Source organism: Trichechus manatus, unplaced genomic scaffold (genome assembly GCF_000243295.1).
Source record: "Trichechus manatus latirostris isolate Lorelei unplaced genomic scaffold, TriManLat1.0 scaffold00123, whole genome shotgun sequence".
NCBI lineage: Eukaryota > Metazoa > Chordata > Mammalia > Sirenia > Trichechidae > Trichechus > Trichechus manatus.
The window spans coordinates 540,127-556,189 of NW_004444059.1; the positions used below are offsets into that span (position 1 = coordinate 540,127).

At 37.9% G+C, this 16,063-nt stretch overlaps 2 protein-coding genes across 6 annotated transcripts in view; one reads left to right on the forward strand and one right to left on the reverse strand.

The window, feature by feature from the left end:
* The window catches only part of PFKM (phosphofructokinase, muscle), a 53,370-nt gene extending 50,884 nt beyond the window's left edge, over positions 1-2,486 (reverse strand). The window contains exons 1-2 of the mRNA XM_023738817.1: positions 2,059-2,486; positions 1,277-1,399 (exon numbers count right to left, since the gene is read on the reverse strand). Coding sequence (XP_023594585.1) covers positions 1,277-1,399; positions 2,059-2,272 — 337 coding nt within the window. The 5' untranslated portion in view covers positions 2,273-2,486. The remainder of the gene's footprint in view (positions 1-1,276; positions 1,400-2,058) is intronic.
* Positions 2,487-2,668: 182 nt separating this feature from the next.
* Positions 2,669-16,063, forward strand: part of SENP1 (SUMO specific peptidase 1) — a 51,527-nt gene continuing 38,132 nt past the window's right edge. The window contains exons 1-5 of one of the 5 annotated variants that reach the window (XM_004384539.2): positions 2,669-3,422; positions 7,204-7,250; positions 8,721-8,851; positions 10,103-10,187; positions 15,467-15,626. In XM_004384539.2, coding sequence (XP_004384596.1) covers positions 7,247-7,250; positions 8,721-8,851; positions 10,103-10,187; positions 15,467-15,626 — 380 coding nt within the window. In that variant the 5' untranslated portion in view covers positions 2,669-3,422; positions 7,204-7,246. Of the gene's footprint in view, positions 3,423-3,669; positions 4,064-4,090; positions 7,251-8,720; positions 8,852-10,102; positions 10,188-15,466; positions 15,627-16,063 lie in introns of those variants that run through there. The other 4 variants (XM_023738821.1, XM_023738820.1, XM_023738819.1 and 1 more) reach the window with 4 other exon arrangements.

Here is a 16,063-nt window from a genome sequence, read left to right on the forward strand (position 1 = left end):
TACTGCTTTCAGTATGGATTACAGCTAACATAAAGGAAACAAAAATTTTCACAACTGGACCATAAGTAATGTCATGATAAATAGAGCAAATACTGACGTTGCCAAGGATTTTATTTTACTTGGATCCACAATCAATGCCCATGGAAGCAGCAGTCAAGAAACCAACCTTATACTGCACTGGGCAAATCTAACGCAAAAGACCTCTTTAAAGTGTTCAAAAGCAAAGATGTCACTTTGAGGACTAACGTGTGCCTGACCAAAGCTATGATATTTTCAATCACCTCATATGCATGCAAAAGCTGGACAATGAGTAAGGAAGACTGAAGAAGAATCGATGCCTTTCAATTATGGTGTTGGTGAAGAATATTGAATATAACACAGACTGCCAAAAGAATGAACAAATGTATCTTGAAAGACGTACGGCCCGAATGGTCACTAGAAGCAAGGATGGTGAGACTTCATCTCACTTACTTTGACATGTTATCAGGAGGGACCAGTTCCTGGAGAAGGACATCATACTTAGTAGAGGGACAGCAAAAAGAGGAAGACACTAAATTAGATGGATTGACACAGTGGCTGCAACAATGGGCTCAAACATAGCAACGATTGTGAGGATGGCAGAGGACCAGGCAGTGCTTCATTCTATTGTACATTGGGTCGTTATGAGTTGGAATGACTTGATGGCACCTAACAACAACATATATATATATATATTTTACAACATCTTTATCATTTCTAGTCGAGTATTTGACACATAGCAGGAACTCAATGTTTGCAATGAACTGATTCCAATATAGATGCATTTCAGTTGAAAAGAAAATCATAGATGTGTTTCTGAAGCCTCAAATAAATTGTTTATGAATTAAACATTGCCTTTAATACAAGAGAAATTTGTTATTAAATGGATTCCTAAGGTGAATATTTTTACAATATTTACAATAATATTCTAATACGATAACTCATTAATTTAATCCCTTATTTAAGTTTCACGTTTTTACATATCAAGGTGGCTGACAGTAAACCAAATTAGTAGCTTATAGTTATGAGGAAGCCAAATGATTCATTATTGACTAAATCAGCTATTCTTCATAGTGAGAATTGTTCCTTTCTCTACAGTTTCCCAGATGACCTACTACACACGCACATGCATTTTTTTCTTTGCACCTTAACTCTGACTTTGGTTAAGTCTACCCCAGTTTACAGTACTATACATAAACTTTTCACTTTGCAATACTCCTGTGCGAACTCTGCCCCCTTATTTACTCACGTGCCTCACCATTTTTGAAAACAGGTATGCCTTCCACGGTCGCTGGATCATCCACAGTGTCTAGACTCTTCAAGATGTCTGTCTTTGGTGGTAGCTTTTGTATGAGCATGCTGGAGGTTGAAACTTCCCCAGCTGGGAAGCAATAGTTCTAGGTCACCTTCAAGGTGGGGTCCAGGGAAGAGAATGTTTCTTACTCCTTTTCATTCTCCCTATGGCTCCCAGCTGTCCAGGACCTTATTTCCATAAACCCAGCAGAAAATTAGAGAAACTATGACTCTTCTCAATAACTATCTTATCTAAAAACGTTTCTATTCCTTCCACAATATAAATGGAGGAAATGCAGGACACATACAAGATAATTGAGACTGGGGTGGAAGAAAAGGCCATTTTTCTTTGAAGCTTGATTTATCTTACAGATTTGGCCGTGTTAATTACAGTGGCAACAAGGACTCCCACAGAGGAGCTCAGACAAGTTGAAATAATTCATAAAGGGCAGAGAAATCAACTGCCAGCTCGTGGGCTATAATACCTGTTCCCCCTCAACTCCCTAGCCTTCCTTATTTTCCTAAGGGCCTGAACCCACATACCAGGCCAAAATCTCACCTGATACTTGTACAACAAAAAGACATGACTCAGTGACAAATATTTTATAATAGTGGGAACAGAATAAATTAAGGTCAACTGACCCTTGAAATCTGTATTTACACTACTAAGTTCCAAATGGTGTATTGAGACTTCCTGCAAGAGGACCCATTCCCTGTCACTGGGGTATAATTAGGAGACGATAGTACCTGTGCTCTGAGGATTCCTGACTAACCGGCGAGATTGAATCATACACATGAAAAATTTCAGATGAAATTCCTCTTTATGCATGGCTGTCTCCTGCGAAGAGTTTAATCCAAATGAACAGATCTGTGGAATGATTAAGATAGACAAAACTGACATGTACCAGGTATGTCCAATACTACTAGGCCTTAAGACCTGACAGTAGAAAAATACCAGCATATGGTGATAAAAATAATCTACTCTCACACATTTGACAGGGCAGGAGCCCCTGAACTCTTATCAAGCACCCTCTTTTCCTAGCTGCTGAAAGTGTTTAAAAGGGTGGGGGGCACCAGAGGCCACTCTTATTCAAGTATGAGCTCAAACTCTGGCTCTCATCTGGGTCTGGATTGACTACTCAGAAGCATTTCTCCAAGACTTCTAGACAGGGCCTGGGTCCAGAGGCCAGCCAAATTAAGGTGATTTGGTAAACAGTTTGAACGGACAAACACGGTATTTGTTCCTAGGGCCTTTTAGTCGTTCAAAGGTCACAGACTACTGGATCCTTTCCTATCTCTTCCCAGGAAAGTAGATCGCTGGTGGGTCCCTTATAGCTTTCCTGACACCTCTTCTGGAAGGTTCTACACGTTACCAGACACTAACCTAAGCTCTACCCAAGCTACTCCCCACCACCTACCCCCAACCCCAAATGGTCAGTAAAGCATGATGTAGTGCGAAGAGTACTGGACTGCAAGTTAGGAAACTTGTTTCCTTGTCCTAGATTTGCCATGCACTATGTAACTCTGGGAAATGACTTCCCTTCTCTGAACCTGTTAGAAACTATCTCCAATAACCCCTACAAGCACTAACGTTCTGTGATTTTCAACCAAGCAGAGTATAGTCTGAGATTCGATTTAGCTCTTAGGTTCCCATCTGTCGGGGAAGCCACAGGCTTTTGCGGATCTACGGCCAAGGCGAGAAGCTGCCATGGAAACCAAAGCATAAGCAAAAAATCGCTGCGCGGAACCAGAAAGCGGCGGTTACGGAGACCCAGGGAACAGAGAAAAGTGAAGGACGAAGGGCTCACTAACAATATTCCGAGAACGAGAAGTTGCAAAAAGCTCAAACTGAAAGCCCCGGAAAAGAGAAATTATGACCACGGCCTTTGGTGATCCCCGGGATTCTCAGCCCTCGCCACACCGCGCAGGCGTTCCGTGGGTCCTCAACTCTAGTCTTTAACCCCCCTACCCCCGTCCCACTGCGCCCTCCTCCGCAGCCACCCAGTGGCTCTTCCGGTGATGTGGGGGCGTTTCCAGTTCGCGACGGTTCCCGGGTTTTGCGTTCCGCGCCCGACCGGAAACCCCTTCGCAGAGTAGCCGGTTCCGGTTCGGTGAGTGGCGGCGGGAAGCTGGGGGAGGGGTGAGGATGGAGGGAGTCTGGGCCGGGAGGCAGTGCCGGACCGGGTCCGCCGGCCTGCGTTGGGTTGGGCGGAAGCGGGGACGGCTGTGGGTCTGGAGCCTTTTCCTCTGCCCCGCCCCCCGGGACCATCCCCCCCCTCCTGCTGTCCCTCAGCCGCAGTTCGGCCCGCGGCGGTTAGTTAGGCTTCCTGAGGCCGTTTCTTCAGGGCCCTTTCTCCTGGCTCGCGGAGAGGTCGCCGTCCTCCCCTACCCCGCCGGTGCCACAGGCCCCATCTGGGCACCCGACCCTACTTGTGGGGAAACTGCCGGCTGGGGTTCCGGGGCTTTCCCGCCAGAGCGGGGGCTTCTCTGAGGGAAGAGCTGTTTTCGCCGGGAAGCTCAGCTTTTCTGTCACACCTGCTTCACCTTCCGCCTTCCTGGAGACCTGAATGATCTTTCTCGACTACTTCTGCGTCTCACGTAAACATTTCTCCAGCTCCCTTAGTCTGCGGTATCTCCCGGAGCTGTGATATCGCTAGTGCCACCACCAGAAAGAGACGTCTCCACACTTCTGTCCAGCTTATGAAAATCCCCTTAGCTGCCACAGTTTGCTTACCTGTCTCATCGCCGCCTGGTAATTCCGTCGAACTGTCTCTTTCTTGGTGTACTCTAACGTGATCTCTGGATGTATGCCCAGTTTCTCTTGTCTTGAGCTTGGTGATTTCTGTTTATCGGTGCCTCTGTATTTCCACTATCTTGTTGGCTATTACTTGCCCCTTTATCACTTTAAAGTCAGCCTTGTTAAAGTTATTTCTCTTCACATTTGGTACTCTATTACGATATTTGGGGCGGTGATTCTTGTAAAATTCATATAAAACCTTTATAGGCTACCAACTATTTGACTTGGGGGTCTTTATTCCAGTTAGGTATTCTGGATGGAATAGATCTCATCATCTTCTAAATCTTTGATTTTCAGAAAGATAATTTGTGTTAAGGACTCGTGTTGAAATATAGGTTACACTGAATTACAAAATTACAGGTACAGTGAAACTTTAAGCATCTCTTTAAGCATAATCCCTTAACCTTCTCCCAGTTTAGAGATTTTCTTCCCTCTAGTCCCTTTCAGGAAGCCTCATTTGTTTTTATCTTCAGAAGCCTCATTCACTTTTACCTGATTCCAGTTAATTATCCTGATCACAAAGATGGTCTTGATGTCACCCATTTGATGAGTTAAATCTAGAGGGAGTGGATGGGTACAGGTTCTGCTACTTCAGGCTTAGGTGATGTAACTCTTGACTACTGCTTTTGAAGTCCTTCCTTTCCTTCCCCTGGATTCCCTTGCTTTGTACCGATTGCATTAGCTTTATTGTCTTGCCGTAAGTATCTGTTTATGGATCTGGCTTCCCCCATTAGATAGTGAATTCCTCGGTGGCAGGGACTGCTTTATATCCTCAGCACCTGGCACATAGTTGGCATACTGTTAATGTTTGTTACATGAAAGAAGTTGAATATTATCTTACCTTTAAGATGTTAGAGTCTAATTGGGAGAGATAACATTTGAAAGTATGAAAAACAAAAGCAAATACATGATGGTATAGTAGGAACTGGGCCATATACATAATTATTTTCCAGCACTCAGGGTAGGGTGATTCATAGGATCATTTCCACACCCTTCTCATGTCATAAATTGTCCTAACCACATCTTGGTCCTGTATAAAGCTAATTACACAATGCTTCTCCTCAATATGTATTTTCCTCAATATGTAACTTCATCATAGCCTCAAATATTCTCTTTCAAAATCATCTCTTTGCATGTATGTTAGCTTATAAATGTTTTACCATACTTGTTATATTCTGTTAAAATCAGGACTCTGCCATCTTTTTTTTAGAGTTTCTATAAGCTAACCTGACTTCAACTGAACACCTGTAACAGCTTGTGTTCTTTCAGTAAGTTAAATGACAATTGAGTACTAGAAAACGAATTATTAGAATAATTTTCTTAAAAGGAAAGAAAATTCTTATGCTTGCAAAATACATTTGTGGTACGGGACATGAAAAGTCAAAATTGTAGACTAAAAATTATGAATCTTTTAGATTTGGATTCATTTATTCTTCATTTCTCAGACACTGACAAGATTATAAAATATTTTCATTGTTGGCACCAAAGGTTCCAGATCCAGCATTTCATAGAGAACCTTCCCTTCTCCCAGTGTAATTGCAAATTGACAACAAGAAAATATCATAAGCACACTGAAGAAGCTAGATATATTTCTATTAAAATGTATGTGTGGGGTTTTAATCATTTAAAAATATAAATCAGTATGGATTCCCCAGGGTTGGTTAGGGATTACTTTCATCTTGTCAGTGTATATGAAGCTGTGTGATATTTGTTGAAAGCACACTTGCCCAGGAGTCAGGATACCTGGGTTTATGTCCTCACTTTGCTCCATCTGTGTGATTTCAGGCAAGTCATTTAACCACTCTGGACATAATCTCTAAAATTCTGTGAATTTTTAGCTTGCTTCCCTCTTCACTTTCATCTCAGCAAAATGCAGGCTTTCACGGTGGCATCCTTATTAAAAAAAGGCCAGAGATGACAATTACGAAGTGACCTGTAAGAGTGAAATGTGAAAAAGCCACTGTTAATTTATTTGTGGATGTGATTTTTTTCCCCTTAATCTGGGACACAGGGAACTCAGCTTTATTAAAAAAGAAGGAAGGGGAAATAATACTTTGGAAGTTTTCTAGATAGAAGCCTTTTGTGAAATTGAGCATTTGGAAATACATTTAAGGCCTAAATCTGAGGCTTGAATTCTTTGGGAATCCTTCCTGGCAAGGCTAGATGATCAGATGATTACACTGCTTAGTCTGTAGCCATGCCAAGAAAAACTCAAGTAGCCTTCCTTTGTGTGTGCACTTTGTTATTGTGATCACAAAGAATGTCTGTTATCATTTAGTCTCCTGAATAGATCGAAACCCTGGTATTGCTAGGTGGTTGATTAGGTGCTCAGTCTTTTTCAAAATATGGTGATATGATTATGAATATATATAGGTGTGACTACTAACCATCCCTAGTTTCCTCCTCTTGGAAATCTGCCAAGAAGCCGGTGTGCCAAGAGTATGTTTATTAACCTATTTCCAAGCAGCTAGGGTTTAACTGTTTTTCTGGCAAAGGCAAATACATCAGAAAAGAAAGTAATTTCACATAGGCACGGGGCTTTGGTTTGTAGCAGTTTAGTTGATAATGGGGAAAACTACTTAGTAAAACTGCAAAGTATTCCTTGATTGTCCTCAGAATATCAGTAACTTTATATTTGGCCACTGAGTAAGACATAATGGAAAACAAGTCTTAATAGGACCACCACAAAGTTTGTCCCTTCTTTATGAAATAGTTTGGGATGAGGAAACAGAAAGAGCAGTGGATTGGGGAGAATTTCTAGATGGTACTTTCAGCAGTCGCTACTATCTTTATGACCTTATGCAAATCACATAATATCCCAAGGATTGGATCTGCAAATTTTCTTCTCCCTTTAATATTCTGTGATTCTGTGGATAGTCTGGAACTGCTTTAGTGTAGCACAGTTTGCAGAAATGTTTGGAACTACCTCAGGCTGGTTTTGATTTTCAGTCTTTTCCCATCAAGTCAACTCTCCTTATCACCTTTCTCCACTAAGAACGCAAACAGATATCACAAATGAGTGGCTTCCTGTTCTATTATTATATGAAATAGATGTTTCCGTATGTAATGTTTCTGTTTTCTGTCTTCTTTTATAGGACTTTGTATTTTTCTAAAGTCAGTGATGTGAAAAGACCTGACATGGGTAAGGCTAACAATGAAGTAGTCGTTCAACCCTGTTACTCTGATTAGTCAAGCTGGAGTTCAAGAATGAGTTTTCCTAACATTCTCAATATTTGCATCTTTGTGCCTAATAATATTTTTAAGGGAGATCTTAATTCTAATTATCTGAAACTATATACAAAACATAATTTTCTTTTGGTTGGGACATTGTTTGTAGAGTCATTTAGAAGCATTTTTTCATTCGTTGTATTTGAAAAGGAAATTACCGATATCCACTAGCAGATGTTTACTATGTGTCAGACCCTGTTGTAAGCACTTAAAATATATTAACTCATTTAATTCTTACAACCACCCTACAAGGGTATCTAAAAGTACTTACAAGGTAGATACTATTACTATCCTTATTTTATTAACAAGGAAACTGAGACACAGAAGTTAAGAAGCTTGTCTAGAGTCACAGAACTACAGCTGGTAGAGACAGGATATGAACCCAGGCAGTCTGGTTGTAGAGTCTTTGTTCTTTAGTACTATGGTATACTGCCGTCTATATGATAAATAATTTTATTAATATACATTTTTTGTTGTATGTAGCTGGCAGCATTGAGAAGTATTGTGGTTGGAATGTTTCCCACTATTTCATTCATAGTACTTTATGTCTTAAAGGGGGTTAATACAATGTCAGGACTAGTAGCCGATTTGGGAAAAGGTGAAAAAATTTGTACAATTAGATCTTCTAACATCCCATATTCATCTTTTAATTAAAATTTTAAATTCGCATTAGCCTTCTCTCTACTTTTTTTGTTTCCTTTTGCTTAATCTGCCTTCTCTTTCCCCTTCGTTCGTGGTCATTTGTTTGCATTTTCACTCATTGCTGTTACCACTCTAAGTCACTAAGTTCCTTTAACTCCCATTTTTTCTTATTCTAGTTCTTTTATAGTAACGAGTGTCTCAAACGTGGTTATAAAGTAATACTCTGCCACAATATTGCAGTGATTGAGCTTGTGTTATCTGTTGGGAACTATATGAATAAATTATGCTTCTTCCAGAAAAAAATCTTTAAGTGAATTAATTTTTTAAAACACCTCTGTGAGTTAAAACAGAGGAAATAAACCAATGTTAACACTATTTGTTTCTGAAGGGTAACATTTTTTCCCTGATTTTTTTATACTTAAAATTTTTCTTCAGTTAAGCATTTTAAAACTTCTTTCAGGGAAATTTCATTATTTTTTAAAACTTTGAATTAAGCTGTTTTAATACTTGTACAAGTTTTGAAGTATTTGGTCAGTGATCTCAAATCAATTTCAAATGAGCCAGTTTCTGCACATGGGCCTCTTTTGACAATGACATTTCTTGTCAGTGGTTAGTTTTGAAGGAGGGGTTTTATCTGACTGTAGAGTTGTTCTTTGGGAATCGTATTAGGCAAAAGAATTGATTCATAGTAAAAAAAGTTATAGAATTATGTGACTTGAAGTAATCTGTGTTCTTTGCCTAGATGATATTGCTGATAGAATGAGGATGGATGCTGGAGAAGTAACTTTAGTGAACCACAACTCTGTATTCAAAGCTCATCTCCTGCCACAGACAGGTTTACCAGAGGACCAGCTTTCACTTTCTGACCATCAGGTTAGGAATAATTTTCTTCCCTTAATTAATTAATTACTTTGACTTATCTTAAGTTTTCATGTAGTTTAAATGCCAACTCAAAAGTACAAGTGTGTACGTAAACTTTTTAATATCAAGAATTTTAGTGTTTGGAATTCTGTGGTATACATTATAGACAAAAACCAGGCTACATATGAGTTCTTTGAGAACAGTACCTTCTAGAAAACTCTTCACTGTTTCTCTGAATACTGCAATTACCAGTACACAGATAAGCATTATTTTAAAGTTGTTGCTGCTGTTATGTGCCATCGAGTCAATTCTGACTCAGAGTGACCCCATGTGACATAGTAGAACTGCCCCCATAGGGTTTCTTAGGCTGTAATCCTTTACAGGAGCAGACTGCAAGGTCTTTTTCTCCCACGGAGCCACTGGTGGGTTCGAATTGCTGGCCTTTCAGTTAGCAGCCAAGTGCTTAACCATTGTGGCACCGGGCTTCTTTCTTTTAAAATAGTGTCTTAAAATTTCTGTGCACCAAATGGGAGGAAAATGTGTAAATACATAGCAGCTCTAAGATTTCCTTACGCTAGAAAGTCTAGTTTTTCAAAGTCCAGTCCAGGATCAGCAGCATTGGCATTACCTGGGAGCTTGTTAGAAATGCATAATGTGAGGCTTCTGAATTAGAATCTGTATTTTAACAATATGTCTAGCTGATTTATATGCACATTCAAGTTTGAAGAAACACTGTTACAAAGCAGTCTTTCTCAGTAGGAAAGTCAATAATTCTTTGCTGTGTGACTGTGTCCCAGGCATAGCAGGATGTTTAGCATCCTTGGTCTCTAGGCATTAAATACCTGTAGCACTATCCCATAATCATTTTGATAACAATATTAGCCACATTTCCAGATTTGTACTAGGCCTACCGCACCACTTGTGGTTAAGAGCTATCTCTAAATTGATCAAAAGTAAACCAGGCTGATTTTCTCTGCTTCTGTGTTATGTGACACAACTGGCTTTCAGTACAGAATATACTAAGTACATATTTACCTTCTAACAAGCATTCCATAAATTACATTGTATAACGGGTATTTTCTCCCTTGAATTCTGAATCATTTTATCAGATTTTTTGTGTTTTCCTTTCTTATTAATACATAATTTGCACTATTTCATTTTATTGAGTTTTGAAATATATCATAATTTTGTTTATTGATACATTCTTTTTTCTATTTTATTGTCAAAAATATGATTGAAGAAAAAATCTTCTGTTTTGTTTAGATTTTACCTTCCAGGCAAGGAAATTTGGACCGATCGTTTACATGTTCCACAAGAAGTACAGCTTCTGATCCAAATTATTACTCAGGTAAGACACAGTGCTTGGAGTCAAGGCACTATACCTTTCTGATCTCTTCCTAGCAAATTGTTTGTCTTTATCATCTCTAAAAGTAAAAGCATTGTCAAAAGCAAAATGGTATTTTCTCCACTAAAACATTTTAATAAGCTTTTTGTATGTATGTATGTGGTTGCTATAAAATTTTGCTGATCTAGTCTCAACCAAATATTAATTTTTTTCAAATAATTTAGCAGTCCATTTTCCTTCTTGTCAAAAGCAGTACAGCTTTTTTGTTTGTTTGTTCGATCATGTATGATGTAAAGGGTTTTGTTTTGCGCTGATTTAAAGCACAGAGTTTGCCTATGTCCATTCTGCTGGAAACCATGAAACCTGAAAATTTATTTCTACCAAAGCTTGTCCCTCCATCAGGGCAGGAAATGTTAACTACGTGTTTCTATCTAGCACCTGCCACAGCCATGCTTGCGTATTCAAGGGCTTGCTTATTCAACTCATGATCCATGATGACAGATGACATGATGCATTATCTAGGCTGTTCCTATCCTCTGGCCTGCCTGACTTCTCATCTGCCCCTTCCTAAGTTTTGAACCCCCAATGATCTTCTGCCTCTATCTTGGGAAACAAAGAGTTTTGTTGATTAGCCTCCTGGCAGTGTGACTCAGCAAGATTATAGACATTTGTGTACCTTGAAGAATCAGTGGTCTTGGCATATCTTTTCCCTCCTCATGCTTCAGTCTCCTCACAAAATGAGAATACTAGTAATAGTATTAAACCTGCCTCATGGGATTTTTACAAAGATGAATTGAGATGATAAGTATGAAATGCAAATAATAATTATTGTTGTTATTTGGCTTCCTCAGGATTCTTTGTCAGCAAGAATGAGATCTCCTCCCTTAAACAGTTGTTAGTATGATACTCTTTTAGATTTATGTTATATTTAAGTGTCTTTTAAGTGGGTGGCATTTCATCTGCCCTGGGCACTGGATTTCCTATCCTGGGGTGGGCAGTGACCTCCATATAGTATGTGCATAATTTGTATAGAAAAATCAGTTAATCTTCTCAGAAAGTAACTACCGTTATTATCGAAAAGACCTTTCTGATGAGTAGAGAGCCTGAAAATATAAATATGGTTTCATAGCTCATTATTAGTCCTAGAGACAGTTGAGTGCTTAATGGAATCAGATCAGTGGTACTTCTTTTTGAACTCAGTCTGTGTTTGCTTGTGATTTCATATACTGATGTACCATTGGATAGAATCTGTGCTTTTAGTTTAAAATGATTGCTTAATAATAAACAATTATGTAGAAAATTACACTGAAAATCTCTGTATCGCAACTCATCTCTTATGTTACTCAACTCCAGTGGCCTCTTCAATTTTAATCTGCGTGTACAAGCATGGTACATATTATGTCATTCAGTACATATATCTTTTTTAGCTCAGTATTTTTATTTTTACTTTTCCATCTGTTTACCTGCTATTCTACATATTTGTCACTGTCTATTTATGTCTAATAATCCATGGAATTTAAATATATGTCCTCAATCTCTTATATGCAATTTAAAAATCCATAAAACTCTGAGAACAAAAAAAAGTTTTTTTTATATCTCATTTGTCATTAAAACCTAACCTGACCTGAATTCATTTCTTGGTAAAACCTACATGAACTGACATGAAGCTATTTATTTTTTGTCTTTATTTATCTCTCTAAATATGAATATTTATACAGTTCACTGCAGATATATCAGTATGTTTGATTACAGGGTGCTGTACCATACTAGAAAGTCTTACACAGTATACTATGTTATCTTTCTAAAATTCCTAATTATTCTTCATTCCGAAATACAGCTGTACCCAAGGGTCTCTGATTTGGAATAATGGGCCTGTGTCTGTATTTGCCTCACTATTCTCTCTGTGGGTTAGATGCCCTCCCACCAGACCACTATTTTCAGCTATTATAAATAATGTGAGTTAAAAGCATTTGTATATGTGTGTATATATAGAGATATAACTTTTTTCTTTTGAATTTCAGTAGACCCTTGATATTGACAAAGGATGTATCTGAGATCATCTCATATCTTCATGTTCTTGAATATGGCAGTATTTGACCAGATGCCTGGCTTTTCACTCAATCACATGATTCTTAAGAGTTACATTTTTCCTGTATTTATCCTCATACCACAAGTTGTTGCCATGTCAAAATCTTTTACTAAAGTATTATCTTTCACTTGAAGGCCATTTCTTAGGGGAAAAAAATTTTATACACAATGATGAATAGAGAATAACTGCAGTGAACAAAGCCATATTGAAATGGGAATGCTTTGTCTATTAGAAGATTCAAATATGTGCCTCTGCCAAATTTCCTCTAGTCCCTGAGCAAGTAAGCCTGATCAGTGTTGCTCCCAAACAATCAGAATTTTAAATCTGTGAATGCCAGGGGTCTGTGTATTTTTTTCTTATAATAAGTTATTTAATTAAGATCTTACTTTTTAACCAGTGTCACAAAATAATTTGTGTATTAACTGTTTAATGAGAAACTAATTTACTCTGTAAGTATTCACCTAAATCACAATTTTAAAAAAAGGTCTTTTTACATGTACTTTTTAAAATTTTAATTTTTTTTTTTTTTTGGTGAAAGCATGCATAGCAAAAGATACAGTATTTCAATAATTTCTGCATGTATAATTCGTGACATTGATTGACATCATAGTTTTTAAAAACTTTTTTCTTTGCCACATCCATTTCAGTTCATTGCAAGTCCTACAGAATTTTGTCTCTGCTATTTCCTTTGGATGTATTCTTTTCTAATGATTCTCACATTGATTTCTGTGGACAGTCACCTTGTGCCTTACCTCTTGATTGGGCTAGATGTAGGCCCCCAGTTTACCCACTTTGGTCTCCTGATTCTGACTGTATTGGTATTTGTCTCCTCTCTCACCCTGCTATCCTTTCCTCCACCAAAATGGAAATGAGCACAGGAAAGCCCCAAACCTTAGGCTCAAGGTCTGGAGCTTTCTAAATACTGCTTTACTGGATCGGCCTCTCCAGATCTAGATTTTTAAAAATCTGCTTCTCATTCCACCCAAGACTAAACTATTAAAAGCACTGATTTTTTTTTTTTTTTTTAATTCTTTAAAAAGTAGAGAAAATGCGGCAGTTTAATAACTTAGTGATGGTCAGGCTTTCAGACCTCAAGACACAATGAAAACAAAAAAATTTTTTTCTTAATATTAAAGAGAGAAAAATAGATTGAGATGAAAATAAGTGGTTTTGCTCATGCTTAGAACCATTATCAATGACACATCTTAGGAAAATAAATTAGGCCAAATGCATTTAGTAGGTAAGATGATTTAAAGCATCCTGCTATTACAGTGACTAAATAAATCCTCAAGTTAACAAAAGCAAATGATGCTTTTTCTCGTAATAAGTGACTGCCTGACATGCTCTTCTTTTTTAATATAAAGTTTATTTTATTATGCCCAGACAAGTATTGCCTGATCCCTAAGAAAGTGTGTAGAGAAAAATACTCATCACTATCATTGGAACACAAGCACAATTAAATTTTGGGTGTATTTCCTTCTAGTTTTGTATGTGTGTGCACATAATAAATAATCTTATTTGTGGCATTTGTAATTCTGATTTCTTAGTGATGACAGAATTCCAGGTTAGACCCTCACTTAAAAAAAGAGTATCTGCAGCCCTCTGTTGGTTCCTCTCTAGCTTTGCTTGATCACATTAGCAATAGAAGACTATTCAGTGATTACATTGAGTGGAGATGGAAGTAGCTTATTCTGGTTAAACTGCCTAATCTTGTGCTTTTTTCTTGTATTTTAAAGCTGAAGTCTCTGTCATATACCATTGAGGTTACTCTGGCTTGTTGTTGGTCTCAAATTTTACACCTGCCAGCGTAAATGGGATTTCTTGACAGATTTATTCCTCAAATAGACAACTCTAGTTACATAATTCCCTAATCAAATTTCAGCCAAAAAGTGTGAGACAAAGATTGCGTTTAAAGGAAATAATTTTCTGATCCTTTAGTGAGACTCGTTTTCATTAGCCTGATGTCTCTACCCTTAAAATAATAATAATAGATGCTAAGTATAGGTACTGACTACAAAGAAAAACATTATAATTAATTTTGAAAGTAAATTTGCTTTATTTTAATTGTTAGAGTAGGTTCATCCACTGATGAATCAACTGGTATATCATCTTGATTGGTTATTTTTTTTCCTTATTTTCCCTAAATCCTGGTATCTTGACCAATCTAGAAAACACAATGTAAAATGTATTTTTGTAGGCCACCTTACTTTTTGGATTAATATCAAAAGCATTAAATCTTTTAAATAACGTAAATACACACTATAGTGCCAACTTTTATGGTAATATTCTTTGAAAAAAGGTTTTCAAAATGATGTCAGCATTAAAGGTTCAGGAAGTAGAGAATTATTCCTGTTTTTCCGTGGGAGCTCCTCATAGTTCTGTAGCCTAATGTCTGAAGCTATTTTGAAGGAGCTATTTTAAATTGCCTGGTAGTGCTAATGGGGAAGAGGAGAATATATAAAATTTTTTACCACTTATAGCTGAAACTTCAAGGGATTTTTGTCACCTAGTTTTGTAAATCATCACTTCAGAAGATTCAAATAATAATCCTTAGTCTGATTACAGTAACAAGCATCAGAATATTGATACATCTGTTAACTATGGCATTAAGTGACTAAAGATTATCATACCAGAACCAGATGCATATGATGGGTCATTCCTGCCATAAGCCGACCAGAATAAGCAGCATTTAGGTTATCTTTGCTCTTAGAGAGAGCCCCTGAGTCATGAACATGGTATCTAACAACAACAACAGAAAGTAACACGAGCTGCTTATTAAGCAATAACTGTTGTTCATTTGAATTAAATTCTCCTTGGCCCTCCACCTGGTTTCTTACTGGTCTGGCCTACCTTCTTTCAGGCCCAGGCCTGGGAGTGCTTGCAAGATATAGTTGGGGTAAAATGTTGACTTTTGGTGGACACCACGGAGTCACATTGATGCAGATAAGGCACATGGCTGTGGCAGGATTCAGCTCCTTCATCAATTTTCAGGTTAGTATGGCTGAATCAATTATAGTTTGTAGAAGTTCCCTTACTGCAGACTTTACTGGCAGTTGAGACTGGGATCTTTCTTCCATGAGAGACATGGTGATATGCCACATAACTTTGGAATACAGTGTTGGACATGGTTGCAATCATATGAGGCACCAGCTGTAGGTATTTGTTTAATTTATTCAAACTTTTATTCTTTTAGACAGCCCTTCCTCAGATAGTTTTCTTGGCTCAGGCGACTTAAGAACCTTTGGCCAGAGTGCAAATGGCCAGTGGAGAAATTCCACTCCAGCATCAGGTTCAGCTTTGCAAAAATCAAGAAACAGCCGGAGTCTTTTCCTCGAAACCCGAAAGACCTCAAGGTAGGTTATCTGTCTGCTTCACAAACCCTTCCTCAGGTATAATAGAAAATGACTCTAAGTTATTACATTGGCGTTTTAAAAGAGGAACACAGTTTTTGGACTTTAAACTATGGAAATGTGGACAAATCCATTTAAAGTCTAACATTTAGATTATTTGGTGCCAAATTTTGATGATAGCGAAATCTTATTAGAGGGGAGAGTTTTAAGGGACATCTTGGTGGTTATGAGTATATTTTGACCTTTCAGGATTAGTAAGGCTATTATGAATCTTAAGGCAAAAATCCAGGTCATTCTCCACAACTTCAGTAAGAAAGAAACCACCACTTTTTACAGGCTCTCATGAGCAGAGACTCCATTATATCTTCACCAAATAAATTATACTGCTCTTGTCATCTTTTCCTAGCTGCTTCCATCCATCCTAACAGAATAGCTTGTCC